This window comes from Punica granatum, chromosome 1 (genome assembly GCF_007655135.1).
Source record: "Punica granatum isolate Tunisia-2019 chromosome 1, ASM765513v2, whole genome shotgun sequence".
In the NCBI taxonomy this organism is placed as follows: domain Eukaryota; kingdom Viridiplantae; phylum Streptophyta; class Magnoliopsida; order Myrtales; family Lythraceae; genus Punica; species Punica granatum.
In genome coordinates this window covers 45,769,113-45,788,851 of record NC_045127.1, presented here as the reverse complement: position 1 = coordinate 45,788,851, position 19,739 = coordinate 45,769,113, and the positions used below count along the sequence as shown (strand labels likewise).

At 35.5% G+C, this 19,739-nt stretch overlaps 1 protein-coding gene across 1 annotated transcript; it reads left to right on the top strand.

Annotated features, from left to right (window-relative positions):
* The first annotated feature begins 17,662 nt into the window (after window positions 1-17,662).
* Window positions 17,663-19,203, top strand: LOC116192021 (xylulose 5-phosphate/phosphate translocator, chloroplastic). The gene has a single exon (XM_031520415.1). The coding sequence runs from the start codon at window positions 17,756-17,758 to the stop codon at window positions 18,935-18,937; it is 1,182 nt and encodes a 393-aa protein (XP_031376275.1). The 5' UTR covers window positions 17,663-17,755; the 3' UTR covers window positions 18,938-19,203.
* The last annotated feature ends 536 nt before the right edge of the window (window positions 19,204-19,739 follow it).

Sequence of the window (19,739 nt, the reverse complement as noted above, 5' to 3'; positions counted from 1 at the left end):
AACCTCTCTAGACTAGACCCCGCGAAAGATATTAGTTATGATATTTAATTTCACTGTAGTTGGTCGGGTTTGAACTGATTTGCCATTTCCAAGTTATTTGTAATTAGCTGGGATCGATGAGCTGAAAAAATATTTTTTATTTTTGGTGAATGAGCTGAAAAGCATTTTTAACATATAAGAAAGTTACAATATGCGATGTAATTGATAAGTTATACTCCATATAAATAAACTTTATTTATAGTTTAAGAATTTGAAAACCATTATGTGAAAATTAATTGGGGCCAATGCTTGCCTCTGTTAAAATTAATAGACATAACACTCCGACCTGAAAAAAGATATAATAAATTAATAATTTACTCATCAAGGGATCGATGTTATATCAAATTTAATATTAAAAAATTTTTTACATCAATTTTGATATTGACCTATTAAATGTATATCGTATTGTCCATCCCGTCTGTCTGCCGTTAAAAACTCAACAGAACTCTATGGCAGAATGAGTAATATGATATACATTTAATAGGTCAAGGTTAAAATTGATATAAAAAAAAGTAAAAAATAATATCACATCAGATATTTCCATCTACCATTAAATGACATGCAGATAGAATGGATTATCTGATGTATATTTAATTTGTCAATGTCTAATTTAATATAAAAAATATCTGATTTTATGTAATATTAATTTTTTGATGGTCGAATTATTAATTTATTCAAAAAAGGTATGATCTTCCCGAAAAGGGAGAAAATTGAGACCGACAACATGAACAGTCTACTACTCAATATCCTTCGTTTCAACATTCGAGTGATGTGATATGACACAAAAGCCCACATCCGTTTGGATGAGTTGCACGCCGGTGACCTGACCAGTCCCATAAAGCAACAATGGCTTTTCCGTAATTTGATAATAAAAGGAAGGGCGGAACAGTAAATCCATGATCCTCTTATTTATAGCTGGGTCTTTTAGATCTTTCCGCTCCCCGGACAGGGTCCGTTAGGCTCACCCACGACCTAACTACCCGTGCTGTGCCTAGAATAAGTTCCAACGTCAGTATTCCAAAAACACCGGGGCCACGCGTCCACGCGACGGCACCGCGCGTCAGCACAATTGACCGTACCGCCTCTCTTTATAAGTCCGCGGTCTTGGAAGGGACACTTTCTTTTTATTTTTCTTTTCCTTTTCCTCTCAGTACTTTCCTCTTCTTTTTTTTTTAGTAGGATACTTTCCATTTTCTTTTTCATTCTTTGGTTCCAATGGAAATTATTATTATTTTCTTTTTTCTTACCAAAGGGAAATCTTATACCTGAAGTAGACACAATTAAGAATTAACACGACACGTTGACCTGCAGTATGTTTTAAGGTAATAATTATTTTTCATTATATTACGACATATATACAAGATTTTAATAGAGATTATAACCTGGCTTTATAATTAATAAAATTATAAAAAAAAGAATTATAATGGGATGGAAGATGGAACAGAGAAAAAGGTGTAAGGGGAAAAAAAAAAAGAAGAGAAACGCGACAGGGATTTTGCTTTTTGGAGCGGTACAAGGAGAGCAAGGGAGAGAAAGGGAAATGTGAAATGGGAAAATGGGTGGTCAAAGAAGATCCAACTCTTTTACTTCCTCGATAGGCCATTTCATATATCTCACTCCGTTTGATTTCGCAATAGAATTTTAATATTATAATTCTAATTTTAACTTTACTCACTACACCACAAAAATCAATTTTTCAAAATAAAAAATGTGGATCCCATAAATAAATCTACATATAATTCCATTATACTTAATTCAATTTTTAATACTAAATTCTCTCAACTATTCATTGTTTTTTTCACACTTTTTGTCATACTTCAACAACACAATCATTACAAGCTAATTAAAATCAAAACTCAACTATACTCAACTCTAAAACCAAACACACTTATAATCATCTTAGCGTTAATAGGAATTCTCATTCTTGTTATTCACTTATCCTTTTTAAGACAAAAAACTTTTATTCTGTTGAAGGTCCATTAGAATTTTATCGTTTACAAAAATGCTAAATTTCCCAAAAAGTGTGCCTAATAATCCTCATAATATTCGCATAGATTGAATAATTCTATTAAATTACAACACATATTATTGTGAGTAGGATTTTTGAATTATAAGGATTTTAAGTTGATTAAACGAGGTTTTGATCCGATAACAATGAATTACTACCAAAAAGAATATTACAATGAATTCATTCTCACAAGTGTGACGAGCTAGTGCATGCATTCCCTCGTTAGCTAGAGACATTAAATTTCCATTGGGCTTATACAGGCTCGGGCCCATATCCACTTAAAAGCTCAAGCTAATAAGTGGTGATACCCAAGTCTCATATAAACTCGCCCTCACGTGCAAACGTTGAGGAGTAAAAATGGGATTTATATCCCATTTTTACTCCTCAACACCCGCCATCACGTGTAACGTGTGGTCTATTTCTGCCTACACGTTGTCACGTGTCCTTAAACACCCGCCCTCAACAATTGACCTCGAGCCGGGCTCTTCTTCCGTGCTCGGGCAAGGGGGGACTAACACGAGGCCCACACTTTGGCTGCACTCGGACATATTGGGCCTCACGCGATGTGGATGCGCACACGCGCGTGGGCGCGCTACGCGTAACCTGGGCTCTGATACCATATTAAATTTCCATTGGGCTTATACAGGTTCGGGCTCATATCCACTTAAAAGCTCAAGCTAATAAATGGTGATACCCAAATCTCATATAAACCCGTGGATATTTTTTTTTCTTTTCCGATATGGGATTTATCCCATTTTTACTTCTCAACAAACATTCATGATCAGCACACAACAATTCTAGTTGAGAGGTCATCTCATTTTCCCTCATAGTTGACTTGTCTTGAACATGAACACGCTGCATCGTTGCTGTTGTCTTGTCATGATCTTCCGACGATCTCAACGCTCCATAAAGCCATCAGCGATTTACTCCGCATCAGATGAAAATTTGAGAAGACTTGCCATAGATTATTCTTTGTATTTTTTGAAATATTAAAATTTCCTACTAATTAAATTTTATACGTATTTGTATTGGGAGTTCAAATCGCACAAAATCGCCATGAAAAAAGTAATGTGATAGGAAAAGTCTATACTTCGGCCGTAAAACATTTTATCGTTATAATAATGAAAATAAAAGATTATGAAAATGCAAAATTAAGGATCTCTTATACAAAAGCGATGCATTTACTTGTTTACTGACCTAAAATAACGTTTAGGGGTAAGATGTTCCGACCATCACAGTTCAGTAATTTGCTTAGTAAGAGATATGCGTTCCCCAATGACCTTTTGATATTATTAGGCAAAACAAAAGAATTTGATGATCATTGTACATGAGTTTTTCTAAATCATAAATAAAATCTTATTTGTCAAAATTTTCACATATTAAATAATCAATTCTGCAAACAAAATTTCTGTTATGCACTGCATACTGATTGGATATGTATAGTATATCGAATGTCATTTCAACAACTGAACTTTCTCTATCTTTTATTAAATTTGTAAATATTAAATATGTAAGCGATAGTAATTAATCAGTTTTCTTTTAGCGGCTTAAAGCAACTATTACGTTCTCCCCTTCAGAATTATTATGAAAATTTAAATTAGTGATTACCAATTCATTTTTTTAAATGGTGTAATATAGTGTCGCACACTCTTATTTAATAATAAAAAAAATTCAATTTTAGTTCTCCGAAACTATTCATGCTCTTTTAGCTATTGATATTTTTATTTTATTGTAATAAACTCACGAGTCTCCTTTCTAACTTAAAAAACAAAAAAAGCATTACTAGCTCGTTTTTAGGATCTGCGCAAGTATTTTTCCATCCAACAAAGAATTGAATCTTTTATAGGAAAAAAAGAAGAAAGTCTGGGCTTCAAAAAAATAAAAAGAAATTGCCATACACGCTCCGACGTGGCAATCCCACGCTCCGGTCAATAGTTAACACCTGCATATGCGACACGGTACAATGCGCTCATGAGTCATGACCAACGCGAGTATAGTTTTTCCTCGATATTCTTTTGTCGTTTTCCTCTCCCCTCAACTTGCGAACCGGGGCCCCACAACCATTAAAGGTCAAAACGACGGGAAAATTTAGCATTTTCATCCCCATTATATAATGCCTTCAAATTTTCGCCCCCAAATTATCAAAGTGAAATTTTGCTCCCAAACATCGGTCCCTTAAAAAAAATTTGTACGTCCATGCACTTGAAAAATGAAAGTAGCTCATGTTTATCAGGGATGAAATTATTTTTTCTATCGGATAATTCATTCACCTCGTTAGTAGATTAGGGTTCCTAAGGGCATATTGATTGTTTAGAACAGTTAAAACACCTTCATAAAAAAAATAAAGAAATATCTTGCTGATTGACGTGCTTATCAATTAATCAAGTTGTTTAATGAGTCATTCAACATTTAAACCTGTCAATATGGTTGTACGCAATGACATATGATTGCTTATAGTTCATACCAATAAATAACTAAATTATTAAATGCCCGTGGCCATGGATTTTCCCAATGAGGAGCGAGATCTCGTTTTATGACATGAGATTTCTAGGACCAATCGCATGCCAATATGAATCCTAGAGTATAATTCGTAAATCATTCAAGCCGTCCGCTATTTGTTGTTTGTTACAATAACATTCAAGTTCGACTGGTATAACTAGCATAAGATTTTTTTTTTCTTTTTTCTTTCGTGCTGTCCCAAAACTCAGTCCGACGATAAGCCATAGCATGGCACGTTTTCGGGTTTCCCCTTACACAAGCAATGGCCACGGGCGGGAAGAATTGGATAACCCACGGTGGTTTCATCCTTTCATCTGAAAGATGAGGGACTGACATTTAAAAGTAACCAAAGCATAAGGTGTCAAAGCGATAATATTGTGAAAAGGGGTAAAAAGACAAATCGAGCAGCGTGGGACCCATCTCGTGATGATGAAGGCGTGGGATATATGATGGGCTGGCCCCATTGTCCTTTTTTCTTTTGTTTCTTTTCCCATTTTTTAAATTGAACACTTTTAAGCTTTCTCTGTACTTTGATTAAGCTCGTTCTCCGGATCCTGACCGCAGTCCGCGGGCAGCACTGCCCCCCCTGCCCTGCCCGGACCCTCCTCCCATTCCTCCCGCACACGTGTGAGCTCGATCATTGAACCACCGCATCGCCTAGGTACACCGCACGGAGCCACGTGCCCCCTCACACCACCAAGTAAAAAACAATTAAAAAGTCAATTGATCTTTTTTTACTTTTCGGTAATTAAATTATTTATTCGACCGTAAACGGGAGAAGTTAAACTATCCTTTTATTATTATTATTATTATTATTATTAATCGCCTAAAAAAAACGATCTTTACATTTTTCCTAAATATAACACGATATTTAGAAAGTAATATTAAAAATGTACGACTATTGTGTTTTTTATTAAATATAACATGATATTTGGAGCGTAGTATAGAAATACATGACATTTGTATTTTTCCTAAATATAACATAATATTTAAAAATAACACATAAAGGTAATGCCTTCAGGCACGATCTTCCTTTCTAACGTGCTATATCACAACTAAATCTGAAGGTCGTGCATTTATGTACTTTTTTTTAATGTCGTGTTACATTTATAAAAAAATGCAAAGAACGTGCGTTTTTGTACTACTCTCTAAAGGTCGTGCTATATTTTAAAAAAATGCAAAAATTGTATCTTTTTGTGCTATTTTCTAAATGTCATTTTATATTTAGAAAAAAATGTAAAAGTCATGTTTTTATAGGTGATTAATATTTTTTTATATAAAAGAAATTAAACTATTCAGCTGATAGTTACTGGTGGGGGGAGATACATTATGGAAGAAAATCTATACCCTATGGTTTACCTGCCCAAGTTAAACGACGTGGTTCGAGTGCGACGTATGCCTCCAAGCCAATGGTTTTCTGCTCCAGACCATAGGCTATTTTGATCGCGACCGGGCCAATAATTGACCCAATAATAAAAAATTGGGCAGGCATTTTCTTATTTGTCGTAGCATTGGACTTAGCTGGCACCTAATTGACATTATTTATTCCATTATTAATTACATGATTTTGTCGTTTGAGAATATTTTAGACGTACGAACAAAATGGGTTCCAAGATTTCCTTTCCTCTTTTTATCGTTATTTTTTAATTATTTTTTTATTTGCTGGAAAATAGAAAATGGAATTGTTTTGCGATGTGTCTCACATCACATGCCTCTAAGGTAGCTATTTACCTAAACCTCTTTCTTAGTCCAATCAAACAGCGAAACATATTTTAGTCCTGTTGATTGTCCTCTAATAAAAACAGTATTATTGTGACCATAATTATGTCACATGGGAAGCTCATGAAGGAATTAGGCCTTGGCTTTAAGAGACCCCAAGATTCAGTTTCATTCCACGTCACTTGAAATAACTATAACCCGAAATATATATTAAATTAAAATCATACGCATATATAACTACGATACATAGTTCTCTCCCTCACTGTCGAGGAGGTTCATGTCGTGATTTTTAATTTAGTTAATGACCAGAAAAAGCATTAATTTTGACACCTCTTTTTATTTGGCATAAACTTTATTTTTTGACAAAAAAAGCACGAACTTTGATTTTCTTGATAGGTTAGGCATTTGTGTCATTTTCCATCAATTTTGCTGACTTTACAAAAAGCGGTATTTACACGACAAATGATGTTATGCACTTCAGCAAAAAATAGAAAAAATTAAAGAAAAAAGTGAGGAAGGCATTGATCAAAGAAATGGTGAGTCATCGCCTCCAATTGGAGTCACCGGTGATCCTAGATGGCACCGACAAACCTAATTAGGGGAGTGATGGACAGGCGGAAGCGGGAGAACCCTCAAATTGGAGGTTCTTTCCCTTTGGGCGGGTGGGGCCTCTATCCCGTCCATCAGCCTTGGGGATTCCCCTGATTTCGACTGATAAGGCTTTGATTATGGTCACCACCCCTGATTGGGATAGCAGACGCCCTCCAAGGTCACTGACGACTCCAATCGGGGTTACGGTGTCTATTAGGGGCCCTCACCCTTTCTCCGATCAAAGCATTTCTCTCTCTTTTTTATTTTCCTTTAATTTTTTTTTTGCAAACACAGCGTGACACCGTGCCACGTAGTCACCATTTTCTGTCACGTCAGCAAAATTAATAGAAAATGACACAGATACTTAACTTGACAAGAAAATCAAAGTTCGTACTTTTTTTTACCAAAAAATAAAGTTGATGGCAAAATTTTAAAAATGGGTCAAAATTGATGCTTTTTTTTTGGTAATTAACCCTTTTTGCTTGCCGGAGAATTTGCTTCATTTCATGCATGGGAGGTCGAGGGGCGATGGTGGTGATGGCATAAGAGTAGGTGGAGTTCGCGAAGTGCAGTTACAAAGGATTGAAAATTTGAAGATGAACCGGGGGAATATTGGGCAAACAAAGTTTTTTTTTTTTTAAGTTGTTCACTTTATAAAATATTTGACGTTCATTAGATTTGCGTTCAGTCTGAACTAAAAGTGTATAATATACTAGACATTTTAGGACAAATTTAGCCAAATTAAAGCTTATAAGACTCCAGTATATTGGCAAACTGGATAAATTTATTGGACTTCCGCTCATCTTATAAATTTTAATTTTAATTATAACTGAAAAAGAATTTTAATGTCTTGTTGATGTACAAGTCATCACCTTAATCACAGTTTGGACAAAAGTGGATAACACGGATTAAACGTTTTACTGCTGATGTAGCCAAATTAAAACATAGAAATAATCAAATAATAGGTTGGGCAAACTTATTCGAGCACCAAGATCACTTTTTTTCCGAATTTTTTACATATATACATGTCGTATATAATATCCGGACCTTTGGGTTGAACGTCTAATGCCGGTTCATGTATCTTGTAATATAATTAATAGATTTTGTCATTTGGCTGTATATAAATACAGTTTAATATTATATGAGAGCATAAAGTGTCACCATCTTTGGAGACGTGAAACAAAAATGATGTTGATTAACATAATATAACCAATCAAAGAAGTCAAAAACAGTGTCCTATGGTTTGATTGCCCAACTCTACAAGTCATGACTACAAGATTGGTTTGAGGGTCCAATTAATTTTAACAAACCATAATCATAAAAACATCCATCGACAAATGCGCAGATTTAATCCAATATTAGAACCCGATTCTAATACTGTATGGAAATTTCATTATATGGCTGCTAATTACCTTGAAAGTGTATCCTCATTAGATCAGCATTTTTTTGTTTTTTGGGCTAAAGGAATGGCAAAAGAAGGGCAACCAACATAGGTAACTCCACTCTATGTTACTATGTAACACTTTTTTAAAAGAAAATCTTAAATGGTATTTTTTTTCCGGTAACGACATGATGAGAAATAATTAATATAATTATTAAATTCATTAATTCATTTGCTCCAGCTTCTTGATCACTATACAAGATAGCATGATTGAATTTGTTTCTCCTTTTTCTTTTTGCAGATCTAGGAAAATAATTGTGAGTTTTAAATTTTCTTCGAGAAAAAGGAAAAGACAAAAAAAAAATTGTGAGGTGCTAATAACACCAATGAGCTAGACAAAGGGGTGTAGTGCGATGACAAATGCCATCGCCTCATAATCTAAAAGTTCTAAATTCGATTCTGGTGGTGAGATTGCATGTGCTCCTTTATTAGGTTTTTTATTTTCTTGTATTGAGCCTATAGATCACTCTTGTGACCCAAAAAAAGTTCAACGTCTGCATCTTCTTGATTATGAGACAAGATAAGATAGCTGAATTTTTTTTTCAATTTTTTCCTCAGTTATAGAAAATAACTGCGAATGTTAAATTTTCTTTTATAAAGGAAGATGCAAGCATTTGTGAGATACTAAAATGACCGAATCACGAGACAAGATAAGATGACCGAATTTTTCTCTTTTTTTGTAAATCTAATAAAATAATCGTGAGAGTTAAATTTTCTTCAAGAGAGGACGACACAAAACATATGCGAGGTGCTAAAACCAATGTTCTATAATTCATTTGCTTCAACTTTCTAATCACGAGTGATGAGGCTGAAAATTTTCTTCAAGAGAGGATGACAGAAAACATATGCGAGGTGCTAAAACCAATGTTCTATAATTCATTTGCTTCGACTTTCTAATCATGAGTGATGAGTCTGAATTTTTTTTTCTCTTTTTCCGCAAATATATTGAATTGCGAGTGTTAAATTTTGGAAAGGAAGACATAGAACATCTGTGAAGTACTAAAACTAATGTGGTATAATTCATTTGCGCCAATCTGCCTGACCACGAGATGACGTAGGATGATTGACCTTTTATATTTTTTAGATTTAGGAAAATAACCGTGAATGTTAAATTTTCTTCCGAGAAAGGAAGATCTGTGAGGTGCTAAAACCAATGTGTTATTATTCATTTGCTCCAACTTTCTGATCACGAGACAAGATAGGATGACTGAATTTGTATTCTTTCTTTTTTCTTTGTAGATATGGAAAATAATCGCGAGTGTTAAATTTTCACCCAAAAAAGGAAAACACACAAACATTTCGTAAAGTGCTAAAATCAATGTGCGATATAATTCATGTGCTCCAATCTTCTTGACCATGAGAGGAGGTAGGATGATTGAACCTTTTTTTTTTAGATATAGGAAAACTTGTGAGCGTTAAATTCTCTTCCAAGAAAGGAAGACACAGAACATCTGTGAGGTGTTAAAATAAATGTGCTATTATTCATTCGCTCTAGCTTTCTGATCACGAGACAATAAAAGATGACTGAATTTGTACTCTTTCTATTTTTCTTCATAGATATAGAAAAATAGTTGTGAGTGTTAAATTTTCCTGCAAGAAAGGAAAACACAGAACATCAGTTGAGGGGCTAAAACCAATGTGCTAGACTAGAGAGCAGATGGTTTTCTTCTCCTAAAACTAGGATTCCCCGATCCTCTTATATTTTTCCCATAATTTTTCCATCCATTTGCATTATTTGTCTTTTTTTTTTCCCTTGGTTTTGGTTAGGTGGGTGGGATTTGGAGCAATTAAGAAATCAGCAGCTTGATGTTTTTCAATATTATATTATTATTCGATGTTTGATATGTAAAACTTAATTTGGCAAACATCTGATGACGACATTAGATTGCAGCTGGGAGCACTTTATTGAGCAGCAGAAATTAATTAGGACAGGAGACCACAGATTTCCATTTGATGGGAAATTCTTGTCGTAATTCTTCTCCAGTTGCTGGAAAAAAAAAATTAAAACAATCTAAAGTTATTTAATCAATTAATTTTCATTTTCGTTGGAACCAAAATGTTAAGGAGCTGTTTCACCAAAAAAGAACGACAAAATTTAAAATCGACAATCAAGCTTCCAATACAACGTTGGAGTACTAATCGAAGACATTTATCGCTTGTACAAGAAATTCAGTTGAAGAGTTTGAAACGCAATAACGGAGTTAATATGGATGATGACAGTGACAGATCGAGTAGGTTGTTAATAAAATAATCTTCTCTTGTCTAGTTAATAATAAGAAAAGATTTCTATAGAGAAAATGTGTCATTTTCATGCTTATTCAGAATCGCAAATTTTCTCTTTTACCGTTTTTGTTTGAATTATTCTGTAATTTATTTCAATTTGTCTCTATCAACATGCGTACATCAATTATGATATGTAAAGATCGAAAAGCGCAACTTGGGCATGCTATCTCTTAGCTCGATTAGTAAACCCTTAACTCCACATTGCATGTCTTTATAATTTCGTTAATTGAAATTTGTCCCATTTTTTATTGGATCAAGATCCACGAATCATTTCTAATTAGTCATCATTATTCGTACATATTAATTATTAATTAAATTTCTTTTTTAAGAAATGAAAATTTTACTCAATAATATAAAAAGCATCTCGATATATCTATAAATAATTCAATTATTTACATGCCAAAATCCTATAAATATATCTATCATTCACAAGTCAAATAGACTAAGCTTAATTTTGTCGACCATATTTTCTATCCTAGAAAATCCTCAAGTTCTACATAAAATTACGTATATCTCCTTTTATTAGTAGACTTAGGCCCCTATGTCCATAATTAATGGACTGAGCTAGGCTTCCTTATTATTTTCTTAATCCCAAACTCTTAAAATAAAATTAAAATTAAAATTTTAAAACAAAATAACAAATAAAATAGCCAAAAACTTAAACGAGCTCTAACGAGCCAAGCTCGAGCTACTCGAGTATTAGCCGAGCTCGAGCTCGAGCCTCCATATTAAAGCTCGACTGAGCTAGAGTTCCAGTAGAGCTCGACCATTTTTTTAACGAACTGAGTACAAGTTTGCCTGTATTCGAGTTCAACTCGGTTAGTTTACACCCCCTACTTCTCTCAATGTGTTAAAATTTAGTTATATATGCAAATATTATTATCTTTGTATGTGCTATTACGTGGAATATAATTTATATCCTGATTTATATATATTAAGTAAATTATTTTTTAGTTATTTATCAAATGTAATAATCTTTTATTATCTATGTATTTTAAAAGGAAGTCTTTCTTTTTAAGTTAAATATTTCAATTCTAATTATGATTTTATTAATATTCTTATAAATTTTTAAGATATAATTATATTTTAAATTTTATTTCTCCGATATAATTATATCTTTTATTATATTTTAAGATATAATTATAAATTTTATAATTATAATTATAATTGTAATCATATCTTTATTACATTTTTAAGATATAATTATATTTCATAATTTTATCAATTCTAATTATATTATTAATTATATTAATGTTCTTATAACTTTTTAAAATATAATTTGACTTTATATTCTCACCAAGTTTTTTGGATAATGCACGGATCATCACCTAGTTATTACATAATCTGGAGTTCTCCAGAGAATATATCTTTTGGTATTAATAACCAATGAAAAACGTAAAAGTTTGAGATGATAACAACAATGTGATTTATTTATATGTTACACATTCTTCCCTATATGTGGGCTACACTAGTTTTAAAGACCTATCACGCGGGGATTAATTAAACGAAGAGCAAACGCATCGCACGAGTATCAAACGTGCATTATAACACCATATGAGATCTCGAGGTGATTACAATTGTCTAATTTAAAATATTGACATTATTAAATATGCTGGTCTATATATTTATTATTCAATACTTCTCTGACGTGTGGGCTGGATTAATTATGAAGGCACATTGTAAGGATTTAATTAAATGTGGAAGAAACTTGTACATGTCATATTGAATCTGTGATATGATGTAAAATTTTTATGTGACCATAATCGTATAATCTAAAGATTAATCTTATTAAAGACAATATATAATTTATTTGCTTCTTTATTACTCAACAAAAAAAATACATTACGTTATGCAAATTATAAGTAAAACTTGTAGCTTATAATGTTAAATTCAAATAATTCAAGAATCTCAAAATTTTCTAATCGGTTAATGATAAGCAATAAAATTGATCAAAATCAATAATAATTCATTTTGAGAAAGATAATATAGTGCAATCCTTGTGTCTTAGTCAAGAATTAGGAAGTTCCAAAATTGATTCTTGCATTCCTAATGAATTTAAAGCTCCATCAATTCAATTTTCACATCTTTTTGTTAGGCTCAAGAGATTTTTCTAACCAAAGAGATAGTCTTGCAATTTAAGTCAAGAGGCAATATTGCGGTTCCCTTTTCTTTTTAGGGTAAATTTCACAAACCATCTATGATAGTTTAATTAACGATACTCGCTCCATCCAAAAATAAAACACCCGCTAGCCCTATTTTTGCTGGTATGTTAGCTGATTGGGTGGCACTTGTGATCCATTTTGATGTGGCACACCAAATATTTATTTTTCATTTTTTAATAAATAAATAAAAAAATATGTCGTACCTCTATCTCTACGCTGGTTAGAGAGAGAAAATTCTCTCTAACAAGAGTTTGGTGGGAAGAACACCTCTCTAAATGCTTCCTTTCTAGTGACCAAGATAGTGTGATTTTCCTGCAAATTTCTTCAATTCGTGTTGAGATTAATTGAATTGGCTCAATGTTGATCTCACGAAGGGTTAAATAAAGTGGATTTTTTATTTCTCATTCTACTGCTTATGGCCAAATCATTTGGTCAAATGGCTTACGCACTCTTACGATGTGTTTGGTTTCAGAATTAAAACAACTTTGATTTTGATTGTGGAAAATGACAAATGTTGTGTAGTGTGTTGAGTTAAAGTTAAAGTTTAAAATTTTTGACTTGAGAAATGTGCCTTTTTGTTGTGTAATATGTTAAATTTTTTGTAATTTTAACCCTAAAAACAAACATACCATTAGTGTTAACAAAAAATATTACGACAAGAGTAAAGAAATTTCATTATGCCCTCAAGTTTAGCATTTCCTTTTACTTAACCGTGGTTAGAGTGCCTCAAAAAGACAGAACTCAATATCCGAAACAGCGCGATGTAAAGGAATCGTAGAAATTCAATAAAAAAAAAAATCGGAGAAGTTCCCACCGCGTAAATTTTCTATTTCATGGTTGGAAATTAAAAATTATAATTCACCCTTTATTGACACGTGTAAGCAGCTGATTACCGGCACCTGTCTACCTGTACGCTTCTTATCATACGGCAAGTCACCAACGGACCTTTCTTGTTTGCCGTGCCCAACTCTTCCCTTTTCCTCTGCTTTTAGGCCACTTTACAAAAATAATAAATACTTAATTACCACTTTATTTATTCTCTACAAAATAATATTACTATTCATTCAATAAGTAAATTAAATTTCGTCTGTAGGCTTTGTCCCTCCCCAAGGTGGCATCCCCAGAGCTGTGTCCTGCGGCCTTAATTATTTTCCCCATCCCAAATATTTTATTATTTTGTTTGGCTAATTATTATAATCGAGTCATTCATTAATTCATTGAAGCCTAACACCGTCCACAGCACAAAAAAAACCATATAATTGCTCCTTTCTATAAAGTACATACATATGTGCTGCTGCAATACATTATATTACAGACAGTCGTATGACGGACTAAAAACATTTAATCACATTGTCTAATCATCCTAATTAATTGCAAATGAACTTTATTCTTCGCTGAAAGTGCGACAGGTCTCGTGGGCAGTAGTTACATGTTCCTTTTTGCTAGGAAAAATCAAAATTAAATCACTGCTGCCATAATAATAATAGTAGTAGAAGTGTAGAGCACTATTTTTATTGTCTATTGCAATTATTAGTTACTTGTGTGTAATTAAATCGAGCACTATTTATTTAGTGGAAAAATATTTGTTGACTTAAAAAAAAAAAGGTCTGATTTTGTCAGTAACAGGTAGGGGCTGGATATTCGTAGCAGCATCAAATTCTGTGTGAGATTTGGTTTTATTGTTCTGTGGAAGGAGGACAATAGTACACGTGTCAGTGATGCCTGTCGCCAAATCTCTGATTAAATGCTCACAGGATATTTTAAAAATAATAATAACTCTAATACTAATAATAATAATAATAATTTTCAATGAATAAACATTATGAGAAATATTAATTTGCTCTAAAAAATGGAATTTAATTTAATTTAATTTAACTTCATTTTATCTTTTCTCTTAATTCAATAATACAATCATTATTTTTTTACATTTTCTTCAATTTAATTATAAATTCTCTCGCATATTTTTCTTATATATTATTATAATTAATTTTTAATATTAATTTTTTTCAATTATTCATCATTTTTTTAATTCAACAATACAATCATCATTTTTTTTTATTTCTTATTCAATTCTAATAATAAATTTTTCCAACTACTTGTATCTAATCCGTTACCAAACGCAACATACTCTTTTGAAAATCAGATATTTTTTCCGCTTCTAACAAATACGCTTCTCATAACTCTGTTTACCATTCAATTAGTACATTTTTATTGATTATAATAAGAATTATTTATGTAATCAGATTCCATACTAAGTACAGGAGCCTATAGGCACATGACCTCACTGTGTTTATTATTATTTATTTATGTTTACTTTTTGTTTAAGAAAGACAACTCTTCAACTTTTGGGTTTAGCGTTTTTTTTCAGAATAGCAACAAATAATTAACAACGTGGATTTTGGGCCCTTCCCAGCAGTTCCGAATCTCCAAAATACCCTTTTCAATTAGTGTAATTAATAATTAATACATTAAAATAATAAAATTAAGTACAAATTGATGAATTATAAAAAGGGGGTGTACTTGGTGCATTTCTCTTTCGTGATTGTACTTGCCTCCATCAATGGGGGAACCACTACTATAAACTAATACATGCATACATACATACATATATATATATATATTTATGGTAGGGCTTAATGCTTATTATACCTCTTAAGTTATACGCGAATCCTATTCGGTAATTATGTCCAACAAAAGGCAAAGCAAGATCTTACACGATCAGTCCATAGATCTACTCAAATCTTCTACATTTCTTCCTTTTGTAATGCTCGTTGTTTATACTTTCATGAAAACGACGGGATCGCATGCTCGATACTATTAATGATTGCGGTCAAAATATGAATGACAGGTAAGAATGCTATTACACCCTAATCACAATCGCACCCGCTAAAGTAAAGTGTGTTCAACTTCAACATAAGATATGTTTCATGCCCCTAAATATCCCAATTACAGGTGAAATTATCAAACCGAACAAGCAGGTATAAATCGATTAGATGTGCACTCGGTATTCAGAAAATGCAGATAATAAGCAGATGACCTAGAGGTCCTAGACAACATGTGCCTGGAAGAAAACCTCGATAATAGGTACAGATCCACCAAAAAGACACCTTATGGTCTCTATTATCACGACGTACTAAGGTTAGCTCGGGTTGAGATCATTCCTTCGATTAGATCTAAACTTCTACTGAGTTTAAGAAGTCTTAACAAGATCAACTGCGTCTCGACAAGGTTTAAAGTTATATTTCTCGATTTATGTGTACCTACGTGTGATATCTGGACGCTTTGGTGTTCGTTGTCCCGAGTTATTAATTAATGATATTTTTTTGCATAGCTCTTATAATTTCTTTTAATTTATACATTTATTATATTTTTAATTATTATTTGTCTTTTTCGAGAAGATGTTCTCATCAAGCATTTACTACTTTGCAAGATCTGCACGATATCTTTGTCAAGTATTGGAAGACCAGTCTAAATCCAGTCACTCCCTCTCTCGATGGTTTATGCGACCTCTACGTCGGGGGGACCGGGGCCGGCGAGGTTCCGGGGTCTCGGTTTCCATCAGTTCATTGAATCAAAATTTTCTAGACCTATACATACGAAGCCCATAAGGCCCATCACTTGAAAGGCCGAAGCCCATCACAGATATGCCCAGAGGTCATTGGAGCCCTAATCTCTATTGCATGCATGGCCTAATTTCGTAGGAGGTTCAAGATAACTGGAGCTCGATGCAAAGGTCGCGGCCCTACGCAAGTTTTGCTCAATCCCCGTGATTAAGCGTCAAATCACCTAATTATCCAAAAAAAAAATCAAATCAAATCACCTGATAGATTTCTTTTATTTTTTCCAGTGTTTTCTTCAAAGATATGAAGAATGAAACAAGATTTTTTGTTTTTTTTTTTCCCCGATAAACAAAATTATGGACCTATATTAGTGTTTTGGAGTTATTTTTACAGTGGTGCAAGCTCATTAATTTCTTCCCTTCATTTTAAAGTCGGGCCCTTGTTGGGCTTTGTGGGACCAGGGCCCTGAATTTGGTTGACCTCCACACTCAAATCCCCCGGGGAGTGCCTCCGGGGCCAGGCCTGGGCCCTAAGGCTCGTACAGGGTCCTGGTTGGCCTGTCAAACCTGGGCCTCCACCCTGAACCGGGCCACGGGTGGGTCATCTCCGCCTTCTGCCTCGGCCTCCTCGTCATCCGGGGAAATTTTCGGTCATAAGCGAAGCCCGTAGGCTCATTATTAAGGATAATATGAGAATAGTATTTTTCTCAATTCATAAGTATATTCAATGATCATAATAGTATTAATTATTTAAGGAATCCTAGATGAAGCAGTATCCTCGTAGTGCTCTGCTTCTTCACCTACTTTTCTTCTAGTGTGTGTGTTTTTTTTTTTTTTACATCAGCTATCAAAACCTAAAGGTCTCGATTAATTTAATTCGAAACAAATGATCTATATGAAATAAAACTTTCACAACCAATAATTTTTTCATTCATAAAACTTGAAATAGAGACTTTATGTAAAGAAAATAAGTACTGAATTACTTTAATCAACTCTTGTCGATAGTGTTTTGTGATGTTTGGTTAGCTTTTCTTTGGGGGTAATGTATGAATTTTGTAACGACAGATCAGTACAAGAGAAGTAGAGACAGAGAGACACCTCTTCTGCTTTTCTCAATCTCTCGATCTTATGTTCGTGTGTTCTCATTTGCCTTTGAACAAGTGACCACACCCACTCCCCCAACCAAGCCGCCTGCTTCAAAATTAATTACAAAATTCCGTTGATTAAAATGTTTGGACCTTCCGGTTTTAATCAACGGAATTTCTCCGACCAAACTTTTCCCTTTGCCTTAATTATAATTAATCCTTACATTATTATATAATTTATTTATTAAAAAAAAGAAATAAAATAAAATATCTCAGATCTTCTTTTCCTCCTCCTCCCTTCTCATTCACTTTCTCACTCTCGGTCTTTGTGTCGGGCACTGATTGACTGAATCAATTACGACCGCCACCATGCTCGGCCTGAATCTCTCCTCCCCTGCCGCTGTCACCTTCCCCAGATCCCGCCACCACCTTTACCCTCCAAACCCTTCTCCCCTCCTCACCCGCACCAGCAGACTCCTCAATCAGATCCCCCACCTCCCCCCTCTCAGATCCTACAGCGGCGCCCACCCACTCCGCCTCTCTCCCTCCCTCCTCCACCACCGCAGTGCCCCCGTCAGGGCTTCCGCGGAGGCGACACCCGAAGGAGAAGCGGCGGCCGTGCCGGAGCCGCAGCAGAAGAAGAAGTCGACCCTGCAGCTGGGGGTGGTGTTCGGGCTGTGGTACTTGCAGAACATCATCTTCAACATCTACAACAAGAAAGCCCTCAATGTCTTCCCGTTCCCATGGTTCCTGGCCACGTTCCAGCTCCTCGTGGGGTCCATCTGGATGGCCTTGCTCTGGTCCCTGAAGCTCCAGCCCTGCCCCAAGGTCTCCAAGCCCTTCTTCCTCGCCCTCCTCGGCCCCGCCCTCTTCCACACCGTCGGCCACATCTCCGCATGCGTCTCCTTCTCGAAGGTCGCCGTCTCCTTCACCCACGTCATCAAGTCCGCCGAGCCCGTCTTCTCCGTCCTCTTCTCCTCCGTCCTCGGCGACACCTACCCCCTCGCCGTCTGGCTCTCCATCCTCCCCATCGTCTTCGGCTGCTCCCTCGCCGCCGTCACCGAGGTCTCCTTTAATTTCGCCGGCCTCTCGGGCGCCATGATCAGTAACGTCGGCTTCGTCCTCCGTAACATCTACTCCAAGCGCAGCCTCCAGAGCTTCCGCGAGGTTGACGGCCTCAACCTCTACGGCTGGATCACCATCATTTCCCTCCTTTACCTCCTCCCCGTCGCCGTCTTCGTCGAGGGCCCCCAGTGGATCCCTGGCTACCACAAGGCCATCGAGGCCGTTGGCAAGTCCTCCACTTTCTACCTCTGGGTGCTCCTCTCCGGCGTGTTCTACCACCTCTACAACCAGTCCTCTTACCAGGCTCTCGACGACATCAGCCCTCTCACATTCTCCGTCGGCAACACCATGAAGCGGGTGGTGGTGATCATATCCACCGTCCTGGTGTTCCGCAACCCAGTCAGGCCGCTCAACGCGCTCGGGTCTGCCATTGCCATCTTCGGGACCTTCTTGTACTCGCAGGCAACCTCCAAGAAGGAGAACTGATGTGATGAGACGGGACATACACAAATAGGGTAGAGTTAGTCCTGCTTCTTCCTGCTGCATACATTTTTTTATTCTGATCGATTGAAGGAGCTTTTTTGCTCAACGCGGATCAAGTGTTAATTGTTTGAATGGAGTTTTGAATAATTTGGACATCGTGGTAACATCGGTCTGATTATTGTTTGCGCTTTTTTGTCTGTGGCATTGATTCAATATCGAAAGTGTAGATTTCGATTCCTTTGCATCGAATGAATTTTCTTGGACTGCTAGTTGGGTTTGTCTCCTTTGAGTTTTGTCTCTGGTAATCACAATACATCCCCAGTGGATTGGGGCCATACCCATAACAGAAAGGCTCTTCTTTTTCTGAATGTGGAAGAAGTTGGCTTCTGGGGAGGTCGAAAAACCAGAACATCTTTCAATCAGATCCTGAAAGGCTATACACTGAAGTGGCCAGAGGGGCAGTGGGTGTTAGGCTCGTAATGAACTCTGATCTCAATCGAGTTCGAATATTTGGTGCCCCCCAAATGGTTGGAGACCCGGAAGATACACTTGGAGGTTGTTTCATCGATGTCAATGGGACAATTAGGTGATTGGCTATGCTCAATGAATTATCATAGCAGTATGTCTTTCGTTAGTGCCAAGTTATGGGGGATGTCCTTGTGCAGCTCCAGATTGCAGCGAACTTTGAGTGCCTTGCAAGGCAGCTTATGATGCAGGTGGATTAACCAACGTTGATTCAGACAATACCCCAAGAGATGGGAGGCGCTGCACAGACAACTAATCATCTGGGCATACAGCGATCTCT